At 36.7% G+C, this 21,305-nt stretch overlaps 1 protein-coding gene across 2 annotated transcripts in view; it reads left to right on the forward strand.

Moving 5' to 3' along the window:
* FAP (fibroblast activation protein alpha) overlaps positions 1-21,305 on the forward strand; it is an 81,310-nt gene that overhangs the window by 9,512 nt on the left and 50,493 nt on the right. For both annotated transcript variants that reach the window (XM_068967387.1, XM_068967389.1), the window contains 7 exons: positions 9,731-9,829; positions 10,803-10,897; positions 11,818-11,892; positions 13,644-13,696; positions 17,526-17,598; positions 18,287-18,407; positions 19,304-19,458. In XM_068967387.1, coding sequence (XP_068823488.1) covers positions 9,731-9,829; positions 10,803-10,897; positions 11,818-11,892; positions 13,644-13,696; positions 17,526-17,598; positions 18,287-18,407; positions 19,304-19,458 — 671 coding nt within the window. The remainder of the gene's footprint in view (positions 1-9,730; positions 9,830-10,802; positions 10,898-11,817; positions 11,893-13,643; positions 13,697-17,525; positions 17,599-18,286; positions 18,408-19,303; positions 19,459-21,305) is intronic.

Raw genomic sequence — 21,305 nt, forward strand, 5'->3', positions numbered from 1 at the left:
GCCAAAGTACTGGAGCTTCAGCTTCAGCATCAGTCCTCCCCATAAATATTCAGAGTTGATTTCCTTTACAATTGACTGGTTTGATCTCCTTGCTGTCCAAGGGACTCTCAAGAGTCTTCTCTAGCATCACAGTTCAAAATCATCAGTTCTTCATTGCTCAACCTTCCTTATGGTCCTACTCTCATGTCCATACATAACTACTGGAAAGAAGATATGAAAGTAACCAATGAGCTTATGAAAAGAGACTCAACATCATTAGTCATTAGAAAACTATAAATCAAAATCACAATGAAGGGATTTCCTTGGTGATCCAGTGGTTAAGAATGTGGGCTTTCACTGCAGGGGGCACGAGTTTGATCCCAGGGAATTAAGATCTTGGGTGCCAAGAGATGTGGCCAAAACAAACAAACAAACAATAAAAACCAAAAAAAAAAAAAAACACCCGCAATGAAATACTAGAAATGAAATTGCAGGTGTAGCAAACAGATATCCATTACAGCCTACCTAGTGAGACATAGCTTGGCCTTGGAGGTTGTAGTAGAAATAGAGAGGGTAGAGAGAGATTTTGGACATAGAATTGTCAGACCTGGATGTTAGACGAAGGTGGTAAGCAAAGAGGGAAGGCAAAGATAACTCACAGGTATTTAAATTGAACAATGAAGTGGATGATAGTGCCACTGACTTGGAGAAATCTGGAGCAGCAGGATGGAATTCCTGTTTTTCTGAGCTTTAGACATACTGATTTTGAAGTGCTTGTGAAATACACAAGTGGAAATATCATCTAGTATTCAAAGAAGAAATCCAAGTAAATTCAATAAAAATTACATTACAATTTAAAACAGATATTAGAGGAAGATGAGCTGGCAAAGGAGACTGAGTGGGCCTTCAAATATAGACCAGGTTTACTTTCATCTTCAGGGTCACCAAAACATTTGTCATTTAACACCATGTGGCACTAGTGATAAAGAACTCACCTGCCAATGGAGGAGACTTAAGAGACGAAGATTCGATTCCTGGGTTGGGAAGATCCCCTTTAGGATGGCATGGCAACCCACTCTAGTACTTATGCCCAGAGAATCCCACAGAGAGAGGAGCCTGGTGAGCTACAGTCCATAGCATTGCAAAGTTTCCCACGTCTGAGGTGATTTAGCAGGCACGGAAAGTAGTGAAGACCACAGGGTATGGTCAACACAAAGCATAAGAACATAGTGCATACATATGTTCTCAGCCACTTCAGTTGTGTCCAACTCCGCGACCCTATGGACTGTGGCCTGCCAGGTTCCTCTGACCGTGGGATTCTCTAAGCAAGAATTCTAGAGTGGGTTGCCATGCCCTTCTCCAGGGGATGTTCCTGACCCAGGGATTGGACCCGCATCTCTTATATCTCCTGCGTTGGTAGGTGGATTCTTTACCACTGAGCCACTTGGGAAGCCCCTTTCTGCTCTAGAGATCGGGGGGGGGGGCGGGGGGAGCCCCATTTAACATAGCACAACAATTACATAATACACAAAATAAACTTTAAAAAACCTGACAATTCCTTTGAATAACTTATGTTGTTTAGTGTTATCTACAGAGAGAACCTTGAAATATTTTTTCAAAACCAAGAGCTACTACATTCTTCAGTGATACATTAAAAGCTTTATAGCAATCTCTTTGCTAATATTTGACGAAGATCAAATCATCTCATTTTCTCTTAATGTTCGTTTTGAGATATAATTATCCTACCTCCCCTTGTGTGCTGTTTGATTTTTGTGTTTGTTTTGTTTTGTTGTTGTTTTATTACAGTGTGCGTTAACTTTAAATCAAAAGGTAATGGTAAAGCACCCAGTCTCTAAAATCAGGTGGAGCTGGATTTAAACCCCAGCTCTGTTATATATTAGCAAGTTATTTTAACTCTCTTAATTTCCATTTTCTAATCTTCAAAATGGTGCTATAATAGTACTTATATATCAGAGACTTGCTGTGAGTGTTTCATGGGACTATACATGTAGAGTGCCCCATACACAGAACTTAGTATAACACTTTTTGTTATTGGTCTAAAGCTACCACAGTGCCATTTCTTCAAAGTTGTCAGCCTTTGCCCAGATATAATATTAGTTTTAAATAGTTTGTTCCCCACCCTTTTATTTCTAGCATTTACTCCTATGGTGCTCACTCCAGAAATAAACATGACCTGATGAGATGGCTGGACATATTGCCTATTGAGGACAGTATCATTGTAGAGCAAGCAGAGAGACAGATGCAGTGTGCCGGGAAGTCCATGTCACTCCGCTGAGATGGGCTCATAAGCATCAGTTTCAAAATCAGTATGAAAGTGAGAACAAAAAGACCTACCAGCCATTCATGAGCCCACTTAATAAACCATGTTTTCTCATTTAGTTTGTGATGAATATTAGAACTGACATCTGATGTCTCTGCTCTGACAGTTATTGCCAGTTTTTCAAGACTAGAAAATTAAATGACAGAAATAGAATCCTTATAAAGAATAAATACAAAATTTTAAGAAAGAATTAGGAGAATAGTGAATCATTACTTGTGAATTATTTCTGTGAATTGTAATTTCTTGGATTTGTAATTGAAATAATTCCAATCTTTGTTTTAATAAGTTGAAAATGCAAATAATTATTGTTAATTAGAGTGTTTAAGCAGTGTATGAGTAACTGTAAAGATGAGCCAAATTGACTCTAAGGGCGCTATCAGGAATTAAGTGTTAAGCGAGTGTCAGTTACCAGTGGGAGAAAGATACGCTCTCAGAATTCATTTCTACTTCTGTTCAACTACTTTGAGTTTAAAAATTTCAGATGGCAAAACTGAACTTTCAAAATAATCAAGAGATTATAATTCAGTATTAAAACATTATTTAGAAAAAGTAATGAAAACCCACGCATTCAATTTTTTAGGTGACTAGTACTTGTTTAGTGTGATTGATGCCATAGTGATGCATTTTATACTGATTTACACATACAAACACACACACACACACACACACACACGTATTCAAAACACTAGAAAATAATGGCTCCTTCCCCTATCATTGGTTTCCCTGTTATCTTGTTTAAATATAAGCTATGGCAAGATCAGTCCCCTTGCCCTTTCTCTATTCCTTAAAAGTCAGCAGAAGGAATGTACCTAAAGAAGAATCCATCTGTCAATGAGCAAGAGGACTGAATAGAGACAGAAACATTAGGAGACTCTGAACATTCCTTGAAAGCCGTGATCAACATTAGCTGTGGGGAGTCTGTCTGTGAGATGTAAATTGCTATGCAGGCCAGATCTAGCCACCTACCAGGAGTTCATAGGCAGTGAGAAATTCAGCTGATAGGCACAGGAAAACACTAAACCAAGTAGATTCAGTGAAATCACTAAATTTGGATTCTTTGAAGAAGACTTACCAAAACAAAAATGAACAAAATGAAAATCAGGGCTTGAACAAAAATGAAAATCAGGGCTTTCTCCCCAATTCTGAATCAGTAGATTTGAGATAAAAACTAGGAATCTGTTTTTCAAACAAGTGCTCCAGCTAACTCCAAGGACAAAATTTTGATATACTTTAAAATGATGTCCAGGTAGAAGAGTTTATATATGAAACTTACAACATGGACAGGATGGTAAAGAGTAAGAGCAGGTGTATCTTTGGAGGAGGATTAGTAAAAAAAAAAAAAAAAAAAAAAAAAAAAAACCACCTAAAATAAAATCTGTACAGTTGATTTATTTTTTCATTGAACAAATATTTATTTTTCTTCCACTATATGCCGAGCACGGTCCTAGCTGGTACAAAGAACCAGAGATTAGATTGGAAATTCTAAGTACATGTTTTATAACTCTTAATATGTAACCCAATCCGTCATCTTAGAGCAGGTATATTACTCTATTCTATTATGAACGTGTGGTCATTTTAAGCAGGAAGAAAAGAATGCCTAATGTAAATATTCGCCCATCTGATTCAGTAGAATCAGCCTGACTCCAGGACAGGCTGACACCTTTTGATCTCTGGTTACACTCCATGCAAAGTTAGGAGTAATCACCTATCCCAAAGCTGTGCCACAAACCCTATTTCCAGATAAATACAGCTGGCTCCTCTTGATGTGTTCAGTATAACATCTTATCTCTTCCTGAGTGCTGGTGGGACTATTATCATTATGATAATTAGCAGTATAGTTAATGCATATTTAAATTGTTTCATAGATATTGAGTCAATATGACATATGTTAAGTTCTCTAGATCATTAGCATTTATAGCTACTATCAGTTCAGTTCAGTCGCTCAGTCGTGTCTGACTCTTTGTGACTCCATGGACTGCAGCATGCCAGGCTTCCCTGTCCATCACCGACTACTCCTGGAGCTTACTCAAACTCATGTCCATCGAGTCAGTGATGCCATCCAACCATCTCATGCTCTGTCATCCCCTTCTCCTCCAGCCTTCAATCTTTCCCAGCATCAGATTCTTTTCCAATGAGTCAGTTCTTCGCATCAGGTGGCCAAAGTATTGGAGTTTCAGCTTCAGCATCAGTCCTTCCTATGAATATTCAGGACTGATTTCCTTTAGGAATGACTGATTGGATCTCCTTGGGACTCTGAAGAGTCTTCTCCAACACCACAGTTGCATAGCTACTATGCACCCATTTAAAATAAATGACCGGCTGAGAAGTAATATGACGTATGCACTTACTCTCACATAACTTTCTTGGATAATCTAAATTAGAGGTTACAAAGAGTAAATAACTAATCCTTGAAATCTTCTTGAGAAATCTGATAAGAATCAGTGTGATTGTTAATGTTAAACAAAGGAAAATGAGTAGGAATTTTAAAATAATTTGAAATTCTTGTTTTTTAATAAATTTATTTATCCATATGTGTGATATTAGTACTAACTATACTTACGATCATGATTGGACTATTTCTGTTATAGCCCTAGAATGACCAAGATGTTCCAAGTATAACTGATGAATTCCATTACTTTAGAATAAAAATTAACCTTTATATACTAATTGTTTAATATGAAACTGCATTTCCTATATTGTCAGGGGACGTTCAACTTTAAGGAATCCAATATGTTGCACTTTTTTTCCTTTGTGTGCCATTTCTCAAGGATTCTCTGTTCCTTATCAGTTCCTATTCCGGGAACAAGTGGAGCTGCACACAGTTCTCAGGACTGAGATCATGGGAAAGGGTACCTGCCTGGATTCCTCTCAGTGGCTCCCTTCAATGACTCTTTTCAGTGTCAGTGACCTCGTATGTATTAGACTATCCATTTTGTTACAGTTGATGGGATTTCATCCTTTGTAATGACTGAGTAATCATTTTACTAAATATATATAAGCCTGCATTTCTGCTAATAAAATACCCTTGTTCCACTAGAGACTTGGGTCCCCATGTCATTCTTTCTCTCTCTCCCTCTGGCTAATTCTCTGGAGTGTAGAAACCTGCCGAACTCACTTTCCTGCCCAGGCTTTCAAGACCTCTTCGAGGGATGCCCTGTGCCTCCGTGAGTGGTACAAGCCCTGTCCTAGGGCTTTATTGGTTCTCTGCCTAACCCAGGGAATACTAGCTCTTTCTCTCTTTCGGTTTCTTATCGTTGACTCCTCACCACCAGGCTCTGGTCCATTAAAGGACCGCAACACTATAATGTGATTTTGTGTGCTTAGTTACTCAGTTGCATTCGATTTTCTGTGACCCCATGGACTATATGAAACCCACTGGTCTCCTCTGTCCATGAGATTCTCCAGGCAAGAATACTGGAGTGGATTGTCATGCCCTCCTTGCTGTGATTTTAGTAGATATTTTTAAAAATCTCAGTGGCCAAATTAGTTTGGGAAACACAGTTCAAAAATATTTATTTCAAGAATATGATGAGCTATGACAATAACAAAAGCTAACATTTGTTGACTGCCAAGCATAGAGTTAAATGTTTCGCTTGAATTAGCTCACTTAATTTAACCTTCTACAAAAATGAAGACTAATTATAGCTAAGAACTTCTCAATTAAACATAGTTGCAAATAAGGAAAATTATATTCAAGGATACTTAAATAAGAAAATATATTATATAAGTCATTAGCCATAATCAAAGCATTATTCATGCTAGAAAAAAAGATGTCACCAAGATTATATTAATTTATTGAATTAGTAACTAAAAAAGTTTTAAAAAAGTGATTACCTAAGTTTTCTTGGTATTCATAATACAGGGATTCACTAAGGTAAATTTTTTTCATCTGTAAGTTCAGTATTGTGAGGACACAAATTAAATATATCTCAGAAGAAAATAATTTCCACTGTAAATAGTACTAGAATTTTCCCTTGACTATTTAGAAACAGATTGCAATTTACTCTTGAAAGTTAAATAAAATCAAATTAAAATATTTAGCAATTATACTAATGCTATTGTAGTAAAACAGTATTTTATTCATTGAATGGGAATTAACAAATCAGTGGTATGAATTTTGTACAAGATCATTTAATTAATTAGAAGTACTTTCATTACAAACAATTGTATAGCATGTAGAACTTTACTTAGGATGCAAAGTACCTGTACAAATGTGATTATTAGAATAATCTAATTTCATTCATTAAGTATTTAGTGTCTGATTGCAAAGGGGTTCATCAGTCACTCATGTTCTTCTAGCTACCAGGATAATGTTTAGTAAATTAAGATAACTCATGGTCCTAATAAAAAGTTGAAGCATACTTACTTCAGTGTGAATCAGTTAAAACCTCTGAAAATGCTATTATCCAGTTGGTCCCTTGGACCTTATCATATGGCAGTTCACTTATGTGATTGTATAGTTAATAGAGCATGTTTTTTCTCAAATTCCAAAATTTAAAGTGGTAGACCTGGAAGGTATTATCAACATTTTCTAGTCCAGTCCTTTACATTATAGGTGAGCAAGCTGTGATGCCAGAGATTGTCTTACCCAGTATAGGAAATTGGTAGTAGAAACATTCTGTCAAGAAGAGTGCACAAATGTCATCCATCCACCCATCAATCCTTCATTTCATGTATTCATTCATTCAACAAGTATTTATTAAATGCCTACTATGTTCTAGACCCTAGGGATATGGTGGTAAACAAAACTAGACATGGTCCCTGGCCTTACATGACTCTTTTGAGAATACAGTGGGAGGTAACAAAATGTGAATAAAATAATCAGTCAAATGCATACAAGATAACAAACCAAGACAAATGTTCTTTGAAAGGGGAACCTGACCTATGGTACTGTATAACAAGGGAACCAGACCTAAACCAGGGGGTCAGGAAGGGCTTGCTAGAGGAAGTGGCTCTTATATTAAGCACAAAGGGCTAAAAATAAGTTATACGGAGAAGGGAGAGGGTGAAAAGAAGTGCAACGGCTCTAGAGAAAGAAGTAAATATTTGAGGAACAGAAAGTCCAGCATGTTTGGAATCTAGAGGTAGTGAGAGAAGGGCAAGAAAGGGCTGGAGAGATAGATCATCCCAGATCAGCTAGGGCCTATCGTCCAGACTAATGGTTTTGTTCTTTATCTTAAGAGTCTTGGAAAGCTGTGGAAGAGTTTAGCAGGAAGATAAAGTTAAAGCTCATGGTGGAGAAGGGGTAAGGTAGGAGAAATGGAGAACAGGAATATGGATGTGAAGAAGGATTGGAAGTTGGTCACCACAGTTTCTGGTGTAGCAAACCGTTGCCAAGCTCTACAATGACAGAGTACATCATGAGAAACGCTGGGCTGGAAGAAGCACAAGCTGGAACCAAGATTGACGGGAAAAATATCAATAACCTCAGATATGCAGATGACACCACCCTTATGGCAGAAAGTGAAGATGAACTAAAAAGCCTCTTGATGAAAGTGAAAGAGGAGAGTGAAAAAGTTGGCTTAAAGCTCAACATTCAGAAAACGAAGATCATGGCATCTGGTCCTACCACTTCATGGGAAATAGATGGGGAAACAGTGGACACAGTGTCAGATTTTATCTTTTTGGGCTCCAAAATCACTGTAGATGGTGACTGCAGCCATGAAATTAAAAGATGCTTACTCCTTGGAAGAAAAGTTATGACCAACCTAGAAAGCATATTCAAAAGCAGAGACATTACTTTGCCGACTAAGGTCTGTCTAGTCAAGGCTATGGTTTTTCCAGTGGTCATGTATGGATGTGAGAGTTGGACTGTGAAGAAGGCTGAGCACCGAAGAATTGATGCTTTTGAACTGTGGTGTTGGAGAAGACTCTTGAGAGTCCCTTGGACTGCAGGGAGTCCAACCAGTCCATTCTGAAGGAGATCAGTCCTGGGTGTTCTTTGGAAGGAATGATGCTACAGCTGAAACTCCAGTACTTTGGTCACCTCATGCGAAGAGTTGACTCATTGGAAAAGACTCTGATGCTGGGAAGGATTGGGGGCAGGAGGAGAAGGGGACGACAGAGGACGAGATGGCTGGATGGCATCACTGACTCGATGGACGTGAGTCTGAGTGAACTCTGGGAGTTGGTGATGGACAGGGAGGCCTGGCGAGCTGCGATTCATGGGGTTGCAAAGAGTCAGACACGACTGAGCGACTGAACTGACTGACTGACTGACAGTGAATTTGGTCTGCGAATGGAAATCACATTCGAAACATATAATTGTCTTGGAGGGTTCAAATACACCTGAGTTTTGCTTGTGGTTTACGCACTACTTTAAGTTAGTTCTTACATGGAAAACCTCTACTCTTGGAGTTTCCAAAGTTATTGTATAGATGATGTGATTTTCTTTTCTTCTGGTCCACTTTGTCTTTATAAAAATCCCGAGCTAGGATAAGAAATTATCTGCATTCATTAATGTCTCTCTTGAGATGTCTGAAGGTAAGGATTCTGGCTGATGTCACCTGACCAATTGGGATGCTAAAATACATTATTTATAAGGCAATACAAATCTAAGTCAAGCATGTGTGAGGAACTACAAAGAACTGCTTAAAAGACTGAGTTTTTAGTCAACTGTGCATGGGCTTCCCCTGTGGCTCAGTGGTAAAAAATCCACCTGCAATGCAGGAGCTGCCGGAGATGTGGAGGCAATCCTTGGGTTGGGAAGATCCCCTGGAGGAGGAAATGCAACCCTACCCAGTATTCTTGCTTTGAGAACCCCATGAGAGAGAAGCCTGGCGGGCTACAGTCCATGGGGTCTCCAGAGTCAGACACGACTGAAGCAAATAAGCATGCATGGTCTGCAATCTCAGTTTTGTAAGACCTAGAGCTGTTGGAGCCTCATCTCACCTTCCTTATTAAAAATCTCTGAAAGTTTTTCACTGCCTGAAGAATAATATCCCTGCTGCACAGCATAATCTCCTTCACACTTCTCAAGTTTTTCCTACAACATGTTCCTTTCGGGCAATCAAACTACTTCTCTAAGCCTCGTGAGCCTCTCTATAAAAAAGGAAATAATACTCATAGTCATTAGGACGGGAGTTAATGGTGCTGGTGGTAAAGAATCTGCCTGCCAGTGCTGGAGACATGAGATGTGGGTTCAATCCCTGAGTCAGGAAGATCCCCTGAAGGAAGAAATGGCAACCTACTACAGCAGGTTCTCTCTTGTCAGGAGAATCCCATGGACAGAGAAGCCTAGTGGGCTACAGTCCATAGGGTCACAAAGAGTAGGTCATGACTGAGCATCTGAGCAAACACACAAAAAACAAGGGTTTAGCAATGGCCGATCTTTTCTGCATATAATATCTGAGAGCTATCTGAGTTATTAATCTTCTTTTAAGTAATGATATGTTTCCTCCTTCCCCAAAGTTCACAACTCTGAAGACAGTGCAACACGAGCACTTACACTGAAGGATATTTTAAATGGGACATTTTCTTACAAAACATTTTTTCCAAATTGGATTTCAGGTAAGTGAATTATTTTTTATATGTTTTTAAATGTGTGATTTTAGTGTTTTAGCCAGCACATCTCTATTGTAACAAAACCACCTTAGTTGAAATGGATTAAAAGAGCAATTATTTTGATAAGTCAAGTGGCCACCAAAGCATTTTTGACAGAACTACTTAGACAGGATTTGCTCACTAATAATGATGCCAGTAGTAGTTTTAGCAGAACAGTAAAATCTGAGAATGCATTGTTAGAATAAGCTGAGCATAGGCTATATAGCTTTTCAGAATGGAAAATAACCACCTATTTAAAAGAGGTCATGAGAATTTTACAAAGAGAAATTCCATTGTTAATTCCATTGTTAAATTCTTAGATAATCCAAGAAATGAAGAAATCCTACCCTGAAGACAAATCCTTTAAGGGCCATAAAATTGATATTTGCATATAGTTTTTCAAAATAGTGTGTTGTTAAGTGAATCTAATCAAACAAATGGTAAAAGAAACTAAATTGCATACATTATAATTTATATCCAAAATGCCATTAAATGTTGAATATTTTTGTTTTAGAAAATAACATGCATATAAATAGTCTTTAAACTAAGCAAAAACAGCCTAAATGGAATGTGTGTGTGTGTATATGTATATATGTATATATATATATATATATATTTGCAAAAGAAACATGCCATTTTAACTAGTTTATTCTCTTTATAATGCAGAGAAAATCCAAGTTTATTCCTAATCACCCTGAACTGGTAAAATAAAGCTTCTACTAGCAAATACAGCATTTTTGTATAAAGTAGAGGAAAGCATCCTTTCCTCTCTTCCACCATCAACTTATTTTTTTTTTCAACTTATTTTAAATTTGACAAAGCAATGTATACTGGACAGAGAGGAAAAAATTGTCTATAAAATAAGAGAGGTGTTCTTTGTTATAAATGTATTTCTTGCGAGGGAGATCATTTCAAGTTTTGTTTTCCTTCTTGTTTAAAGGACAAGAATATCTTCATCAATCTACAGATAATAATGTAGTATTTTATAATATTGAAACAGGAGAATCATATACCATTTTGAGTAATACCACCATGGTATGTATCCACCATCATCTTCCTCCTCAAAAACCGCTGCCAGCTCTTCACTGACCAAGGAACAGAGTTCAAACTCGGAGCACCTGATCTGGACCCAGCTTGCCTTCTCAGATGTCTCCCACCATAGTTATCGTCCAATTCTCTCTTCTAGCCACACTAGGTTACTATCCTTGCCTCCTCAATTACTAGCATTTTTCTTCCTCTGTAGAACTAGTATCCCGTGAGATAAGAGGTACACACTCAGCTCTTCTGGCCAGGCAAATTGAGTTCAGATCCTCGCTCTCATTTACTAGTTATGGGGCCTTGGGGGTTCCACATTCTACCATCCTCATTGTGCCTCAGATTCTTCTTCTGTGGAGTAGGAATAATAACACCACTTTGGGTTAGTACAAGAATTAAATAAAGGAACATTTGAAAGTGCTTAGAATAGTGCTCAGTAAGTGCTCAGTGACTAGTCCTATGGTACACACGCACACGCTCTTCTGTCCTAGACCCTCGGACCTCCTACTTTCTCCACCCTCGATAGCCTAGTAATCTTTTAGTCAAGCTTGGCTGATATTTCTCCTTCTCTGAGCAACAAATGATCCTCTCATTTGCATTTAATCACTTTTCCCTCAAAATTTTTGCAATGCTGTATTTACCTCTCTCTTATAAAACTGTCTAAATTATAATGTTATTTATTTACAAGTTTAATATTATAAGCCTCTTGAAACCACAAAATGTATCTTATTTAGTCACACTGTCATCCCTTAAAGTGTAGTAAATTTCTTTGTATATGGTAGATATTAATGAAACTTTTAAAAAATTACTTTTAATGTATATGTGGGAGTATATCAATGATATAATATTCTCTTTGAACTATAAATGTATATGGCTCTGTTATTTTTTCTGTATTCTAATCAACTTCTTCATAATTTCAGAAAAGTGTGAATGCTTCAAATTATGGTTTATCACCTGATCGGCAATTTGCATATCTAGAAAGTGATTATTCAAAGGTATTGGTGATTTAATTTGGATTTGTCTGATTATATTTCCTATTAACCCACAGACTGGTCTATAAAAGAGGAAACAAGAGTCTCTTTATCTCTAAATATTTGAGAAATTCATGCAATTCTAGTTGAATCCCTAAAGCATAACAGTAACATACAAGTAATTCAGAATTTGGCATTCTTATCTGGTTATCATCTAGCATTAAAAATTACTTTCATCCTGAGGGAAAAACTTATTTGGGGGGCACTGACATTCATCATAAAAATGTTATTTGACATCATAAATCATTAGTCAATTCTCACATATTTTAACCTTTTAAATATTTATTATTATTGAAAATGGAACTATCACAATGTAGCTTATTTAACTCACTTGCTCAAGCACAATAATATACAGTCAGTGGTTAGACCGCGGTTTAATCTGTGTCTTTGAAAGCCTAGTGTAGTGTAACAGTATCCATAGCTGGTCTATTTAGCCTTACTTAATTTCCCCTTCCTGAATGAGGCTGTAGAGGGAAGATAATCACCTTTTTTTTTTTTTTTTTACTTTTACTGGCCAAAGAATTTATACCAAATTCAACTTCTAATAATTACTTTGAGATCAAGAACCTTTTTTTAACTGCCATTTTTCAAATTTAATTGAGATGCTAAACTCCCTAAATGCAGAGAATGAACCGTCAAGCTTGCCCCTCCCTCATTGTTCAGACAGCTGGTTATTTTCCCTTGGACCAGGTCTTGGTCACCTGTAATCTTCAGAAAGACATGTTTCAACATGCTGGAGTTTCTTTGCCAAAAGTTTGAAAGCCCTTTAAGAAATAAAATCCAAAATAATACTTGATTTGTTCACTTAACTACACTACAGATGCATGTCAGGAAGCAATAGTTAGAACTGGACATGGAGGAAATCAGTCCTGAATATTCATAGGAAGGACTGATGCTGAAGCTGAAACTCCGATACTTTGGCCAGCTGATGTGAAGAATTGACTCATTTGAAAGGGCATTGATGCTGGGAAAGATTGAAGGCAGGGGGAGAAGGGGACAACAGAGGGTGAGATGGTTGGATGGTATCGCTGACTCAATGGACATAACTTTGAGTAAACTCAAAGGAGTTGGTGGTGGCCAGGGAAGCCTGGTGTGCTGCAGTCCATGGGGTCAGACACAACTGAGCAACTGAACTGAACAGTACAGATAAAAAATGTAAAAAAGAGCAGTTTTCTTTTTTTTTCTTTTTCTTTGTTTCTTTTTAATTAATTTTTTCAATATCTATTATTTTTAAAAAACTATGCTCAAAAAAAGCAAGCATTTTACAAGAAAACTATATGATGGATAAAATTAGCTTTACCCAGTTTTATAGGGTATTATAATCATTACTCAGGTACAGGGTAATCCTTACAGGACTTGGAAATTGTAGTAATTTTACTTCAATCAAGGTTAAGTAGAAAGGGAACAATTTTTAGAATAGAGTGTGTTAGAGAAAAGATTTTTATATTAAGAAATGTCTTTGGATATACTTTTTATGGAATAAGGGTTGAATCACTGCTGAGATTAGTTCTGGAATTTGGATGAACAGCACAGAAGTCTACAGTAAAACTCTTTAAATGACACTCATTTGGAATTGAAACATCTCTTTCCTATTGCTTTGTGAAAACAGTTCTTTTATAATTCTGAACCTTGAACTCAGTGATCTATGGTTCTACCTTATTGACCTGAGCCTCTTGTGAATCATAATTTGTCTTTGCCTCTTTTCTTCCTGACAGCTTTGGAGATACTCTTACACAGCAACATATCACATCTACGACCTTACAAACGGGTAAAATGTCATGTCTTTTTATTAACACAACTTCAATCTCATATAGAGCCTCCAGACTCTAATTTGAGATTGACTGTGTTATCTCATTTCTAATCTTAGTTTCTTATGTCTTTATAATAAACATATACCTATGCAACTTGAGAAATTCAAAGAAATACTTCCTTGGAATATTCATCTGTTTTTATTTGACTGATATCTTAACATTTTTATACAAAACGTAGTTTTGTTTTTCCTACTTTTGAACACCTAATTATAAATTTCTAATTTATGAAAGTAAACATATCTATAAAAGTACCAAAAATGCATGGGAATGATACACAGTGTTGGGGAGAGGGGCTCCTTCAATGGAAGGAAGCAGAAGGGAGGGAAATGTATCATTTAACCTAAATTTAATTAATATTATGCTAATTGTTTTTAAATGTAAAATGTTAATACTTTTAATTTAGATGAGTAAATTATCATCTATTATATTATTTTCTGTATCTCTGTTTAATTTTTTGAAATATTTACAGCTTAAAAAAAAATTAAAAGAATGAGTAGGTAGGCAAAGGACTGAGGGAGAGAATTTCTGACAGAAGCAACAACACGAAAGACCTGAAAAGAAAGGGAGAGCACAGAGTGTTCAGGAAATTCAAAGTAGGTCAGTTGAGTTGAAATTGGAGGAGGGCATGCTTACTAATGGGAGGTGGTGTAAGGTTGGGAAGGAATTGAGGCCAGAAATCACACGCCAAATAATAATAAGGAAACCATTAAGAAGAGTTTAGTTCTCATCCTGATGACAATAGGGAATCACTGAATGGTTTTAAATGGGAAATGACATGATCAGATTTGCACTTAAGAAAAATCACTCTAAATACGGACAATGAATTGGTTTAGTTACTCATCTTAATGTGATATCTTATTTGCTGTTATATAAAAGGGAAAATAATTATATGGCTTGAAAGGGTATTAAAAATCTTACAGTCTATTTCCCCTTTTGTCCAGTAAAAGCACAAAAATTTAAAGACAACTATCTTTCTACTTCTTTTAAATTCTTTCTACTTCTTTCAGAAAAGAATAACTCTGATCTTCTTAAACTGTCAAATTAAGAAATAGGATCTGCTATGTAATGTAGACTCTAAATCCATCCAATACACTCTGAGTCTTTTCCTCTGTATCCACATTGTTGCGAAAGTCAAGAAGTGTTTATTGAGCAGCTCTTATGTGGGTTTCCCCAGTGGCTCATTGGTAAAGAATCTGCCTGCAATGAAGGAGACAAAGGAGTCAGTCCTAGGTAGGGAAGATACCCTGGGTAGAGAAATGGCAACCCACTCCAGTATTCTTACCTGGAAAATCCCATGGGCAGAGGAGCCTGGTGGGCTACAGTTCAAAGGGTGGAAAAGGATCAGATGCAAGTGAGCTCAAGCACAGACAGACATATGACAGGGAGACACAAATAGGTGGTAACCTATAGGTCGTAACTCTATACCAAAATCTTTAGACTAGTGAGATGGAAACCTTACCCTTTCAGTAGAATTTCTCAAGGCTTTAATCATTTCCTTTTGTTCTTTTAATCATTTAAAAATTCTTGAAGTCCTATCTCTGTGGAGGTTCACCAAATTAAATAACATTCCAAAAGAAGATGACAATACTAGTATTTTAATCATGGTCTCTATAAACTTCATGGCCTAGAAGCATTTTAAATATTTAGCTTTTGTGCAGTGAATTTAATCAAACCACTGTTTTGTTTGTTTTCCTGTACAACTACCTAATTTGCCAGATTGTTTTTTGGTCCGGTAAATATACCATAATTTAAGGAGTGAAGAATGACAAATTTGTTGAAATTCAAGGCAAGACTGAATATCATTCATTCCAAGTCTTCTATGTCCCTCTGAAAATTTTATTAAAAAAATTCTACCTTAGAGAAGATGAGGATAGTTCTGGTTTCAAGCAAGGGAAGGGTAACTGAAGAGATGAAAGCCTTTGTAAAGAACCGTCCTCCATTTTCTCTCATACTGTAAAACAGACAGTGGCTGCTGTGGTGGCTTGCCAGCCATGAAGAGACTATAGGCTGAGATTTTCAGCTTGTCTGCATGATTGCATAGATGATTCCATGGGATATGGAAACCTAAAGCAATGTTACGATGTCAAGGTAACATGGACACTGATTTGAGACAGAGCAGTAAATTGGGGCGAATGTCTTCTCTTCTGGGACATTCTTTTTCCTCTGCCCTCCTATGATGATCTGTTCGGAACATTCTAGTGGCCTGGTGCTCATAAAATGCCTTCTACGATCAGGATTCCCACTGCAACACCAACATTCTTCCTCTGTGGGCATCACTTTTTCTACAATCAAAGCTGATCTGTCCAGTGCCATGTTCCCTCGTTGTTTGCTAGGCCTCAATATACTTCATGTTTGCTAGGCCGCATCATACTTTGTGATGTGATAAGTTAAATCAAGGTAGCATGTGTTATAAGTGTTCACAAGTGTCCAAACTTTAAAATGATGGGAGAAATAGAAATAGCAAGCCTATGTCAGGTTGGAGAGATGCTTTTGGAGGGGGCAAACAGGGAGTCTTCCTTCAGGTGCCTCACATTATACCTTGGAGGCAAGTCTTGTTTTGCATCTCCACACAAGCATTCTTGATGAAACTATTCATTTCAAGAAGATAATAGTCAAAATTTAAACACGACATCCTATGACTCTTTAACACTTATAAAAGTCTGAACATATTCTTGCTGAAGAACTACAAAATCTCCACGGTGCAAGTCAGTCAATTGAGTATTTTCAGGGTGACTTGAAGCATCAAAGTGAGATTCGCACAGAGTCGGACACGACTGAAGCGACTTAGCAGCAGCGGCAGCAGCAGTATATTTGAAATTGGGCTTCCCAGGGGGCGCTCGTGGGAAAGAACCCGCCTGCCAATGCAGGAGACATGAGAGATGCGGGTTTGATCCTTGGGTTGAGAATATCCCCTGAAGGACAACATGGCAACCCACTCCAGTATTCTTGCCTGGAGAATCCCATGGACAGATGGAGGCTGGCAGGCTACAGTCCATAGGGTCACAAAGAGTCGGACATGACTAAAGCGACTTAGCACACAAGCATGCATATTTGAAATTTCCCCATGGGTGGAGGACTTTCAAGCTTAAGGCATACTGCCCAGTATATGATCTGTTTTTCAGTTTAGCTTGAGATCAGATGTTCCTTTCCTTTTCTGATTTCAAGTCAGATCCCTGGGGAGATTGTCAAATGGCATCTTATTTTCAAAAATTTGAAATGCATATGCATTCACAGGGATGGGGGTTGTGAATGAAAATGTGGAAGAGTACATATTAAACTTTAGCACAATTATAGAATTTCAGAGCTGGAAGTCTCTTTAGCGACCATTTCAGCCTGGTGTGTACAAATTTTACAGTTCTGAGGGTTAAGAGACTTGAGTTTAATGAGGGGTCTGCCAAGAACCAGCAATATTATTTTTTTAAAGTCCTATCATTTCTCTAATCTTAAGTTTATTTTCACAAGACTAGGGAGATTCAATTAGATAATTTCTCGAGGTATTTCCACTTAGTCTATAAACATTTAATCCATTCACCTCAGTATAAAAGGTCAGAAAATTGAGATCCAGAGACATTAAATGACCTATGAACTAGTGAAGAACTGCAACTACCACCCCATGTCTTCTGTCTCGTGTTATATCACATTCTTTCTATTAGGTTTGCAGGAGCATAGATGATGATGCATTATTTTTATTATTTTTAAATTTTTTTCTTTTCATACCTATTATTTGCACTGAACAGCAAAATTCATTTATTTGTTTTTTTTTTTCCTTTCTTTCTTTTCTTCTAGGGAGTTTATAAGAAGAAATGAGCTTCCTCGTCCAATTCAGTATTTATGCTGGTCGCCTGTTGGGAGTAAATTAGTAAGTGTTTAAATTATAGAAGTGTTTAATCATTTAAATAAAAGAGGAGCCATTTGATTTTGGCCTTTGTTAAATTTCCCTGCCTGAAAAAAAATACATTTATGGCTATTTTAAGTGGTTAAAAATGGGAAGAGTTTAGATAAATTGAAACCCATCTGAGAATTCCGCAAAATCTCAAGCTCATGGATAGACTTCTTTAAATATCGCAGTCAAAAACTTTATCCTTATACTCAGCCAGAATGCGTTGTGCCAGAAAGCTCAGGAAAAATATGGTTTTCACAAGTTTCCCAGACTAGCTTCAGACAACATGAAATTTTGTCCAAGCTCTTATTTAAGGACTCTAAATAAAGATTAGATCTGGCTAGCTATTAATATTCAGAGATTTATTTGACTTTCTGTTAATATACACAATTATTTATTTAGTTAATAAAAGCAACTAATATAATAGCAGACATTATTCTTTAATATATAGACTTTAAAATCATAACTTTTATATGTTAAAAATAATGTTAATGTGAGTTGGTTGGTATTTTTTGACCTGTTAAAATGGTATCTTAGTTGTGAGTCTTTTCATATCTGGATTATCACTTTTTAAAAAGTATTAGGTGAATAATTAACACAAATATGCAAACTTTATTGTGTTTCTTATGAAATTTCTCCTTGTTAACTAACTTACCACCACTTCTAGGCATATGTCTATCAAAACAATATCTATCTGAAACAAAGACCAGAAGATCCACCTTTTCAAATAACATATAATGGAAAAGAAAATAAAATATTTAATGGTATCCCAGACTGGGTTTATGAAGGTACGTCATATTCTTTTTCTTCTGCTGCGGTTAGGCTTTTAATTGAAAATAATCACACGCATTTAGTAACATTTAAATGAGTGGTATGTTACTGTGATGAGGGTGGCATTTCTGAAAGCTGTTATCAGGTTATGAACAGGACGTGCATATTCTGAAAGAACGAAATCTTGTTATCAGACTGGTGGAATTTATTTTCATGAGCATTATAAAGCAGTAGTAATAATTTATATTCTAAGAAGTATATGGTCCTTAGAAGCAGTGTGAGTATATTTTCTCAGGTTTATTTTTTCTTGCAAAATAAACCTTTTATCCAAAACTAAAGAGCTGTCTATATTATTGTGCAGGAAAATAGTCTTAGTTCTCAATGCTGTCGTGAATTTTGTCCTCTTTCTTAGCTCATGTATTATCCAGGACTTAACTGGACTTTAAAAGGTCTTCTAGTCCTTGCCTTTGTTAAAAATATATATATATATATAAAACTAAAGAAACTGTTTTTTTTAAATTCCCAGAACAGAAAGTTAACTTTCAAATTTATGTTGCTCTGTAGTATAAGTATGGTTTTCCTTGTCTTGGCTACTTTAGATGACTGTAAAGAAGCTCCCCCCAACGGGGAAATTAATTATTGTTGAGATTTTATTTTAAAAAATACATTCCTGATTAATGTCAATTCCCCAGTAGACTAATTGATGTTTGATATAGGGTATAAGGTTAAACTATTCCTCTATACCCAGATTATTCATCTTTTGATAACCAAAGCATGATATATATCACATCCACATTAAATAAATTATTTCAGTTAGTAAATGGCTATATACAATGTATTTTGAAGTATTTACAATTATTTTGAGTAAGCCGTCTCAGTAACTAATAATAATATGCTAGTATTTATTTTTCAGAGGAAATGCTTGCTACAAAATATGCTCTCTGGTGGTCTCCTAATGGAAAATTTTTGGCGTATGCAGAATTTAATGACACAGAGATACCAGTTATTGCCTATTCCTATTATGGTGATGAACAATATCCTAGAACAATAAATATTCCATACCCAAAGGTATGTGGAATACTTTTAGCAGATGCTTCCATTTCCCTGCTGTCAAAATGAGCAACCAATACCGTGAATAGAGGTGGAATCAACAAGTTTGGAGAGCTTCTTATCCTTGTGCATTGTAAGGCAAACATTGTACTGTGCTCTATTATTTATGTGGACATCTGTTGCTTTGGACATCTGGTTGTGCTGGATGAAGTAGTCTTTGCAAAATCCATTGCAGTCTTTGAAAAACATATGGTCTAGATCATGGAGGAAAAACAAGCTTAACTTAATTTTAATTTTTTTCTTACTTCATGCTCCAAATTCAGGGTAAAGTTCTGTTTTGCAATTCCTTTTGAATTCTGATCTAAATGCAAACTAGAATGGGAAATTAAGACGTTGAATGTGATGTTCCTGTCAGGTCAAAGCAAGTAGGAGTTATGGTCATTTCTGGACATTTATAGCGACTTCACTTTCCCTTTTCCCTTTCATCCATTGGAGAAGGAAATGACAACACACTCCAGTATTCTTGCCTGGAGGATCCGAGGGATAGGGGAGCCTGGTGGGCTGCCGTCTATGGGGTCGCACAGAGTTGGACACGATAGAAGCGGCTTAGCAGCAGCAGCAGCATGTTAGTTTAAGTTTATGAGCCTAGGTTCTTCTCTGAGGGAATTAGACATGCTGTGAACCGATGTTTCTTACATAAACATTCTAAAATTCTTAGCTTATGTACTTCACATACAGTCTCACGTCTCAAGAGAGGCCTCCTGAAAATAAGAGGCCTCATGAAAATAAATTCCACCAGAATGGCCATGTCACAGTGGAGAAATGTCGTATTCTGAGTTAACTTAGAAAAGAAATCTGAAAGATCAAATCACAAATTCTTCTCTGGCATGAGGAGTAGAAGTGGTTTTAGAATGTAATTCTTTGTTCTTAAGTCACTGTTGTTTTTCCTTGCCAAAGGGAACCCTGTTATAGAGGTCCCTATATTGACAAAGATGGGAAGGACATGCATGATCACAAGTGGATTCTGAAGCAAGTCAAAGTGGTCACAGTGAGAGAAATAGAAATTCCAGATAGTCTAAAACTTATATTAAAAATCATATGAGAAAAGGAAATGAGTATGGGGGAGGGTGTCTGTTTAGGTAGAAGATCCTTCAAAGGTTGTGTGTTAAGTTTGAAAGCTGGAGGTATTGGAAGTGAGAGGTATGATCCTTGGAACCCAAAAGATGGAAAAGAACCTGGATCTTTAGAAGGTTGTGTGGAGCAGGAAGAGATGAAGAAACCCAGAAGTCAGGAGCAACTCACACTGACAGAGAAGTCAGGACCCAAATTCTCCCGTTTCTTTGAAGCTGAAGCTGCTGAACATCTGACCCCGGACTGAGAAGTGAGGCAACTATATATATAGCCTATATGCCTAATTTTTGTGGATTTAAATTATTTGACAATTTTAAGGTTCTCTTTTTCTGTGCTAAATAACAGAACTCTTAAGAAGTTATGTGAACATGAACTACACTGTCGTGTAAACCTAGGGCATATACTAAGGAAAAAGCACAAAGCAAGAACAGTGTAAATCACATGACATTTTATTTTGAGGGGGAATTTTCCTAATTTGGGAGCATTGAAAGCAGTAATAATTTAAGCAGCTAGTAGACTGTTTGGTAATTGTCCTAGATCAAATTATAGGGTAAAAGCAAAAAATATCTTTCATTATATATTCTTTACATTCCCTTCCCCAAATCAAGCTCCTTCTGCACTCCCTTTGGCACATGGAGAAATATTATTACAATTATCCTAATAACTACAATAATAGTGCAAACTATCTGTCTTAAAAGTCAGGAAATAGAGTATCGATTATGGAACTGCATTTT

The sequence above is a fragment of the Capricornis sumatraensis genome, chromosome 3 (genome assembly GCF_032405125.1).
Source record: "Capricornis sumatraensis isolate serow.1 chromosome 3, serow.2, whole genome shotgun sequence".
NCBI lineage: Eukaryota > Metazoa > Chordata > Mammalia > Artiodactyla > Bovidae > Capricornis > Capricornis sumatraensis.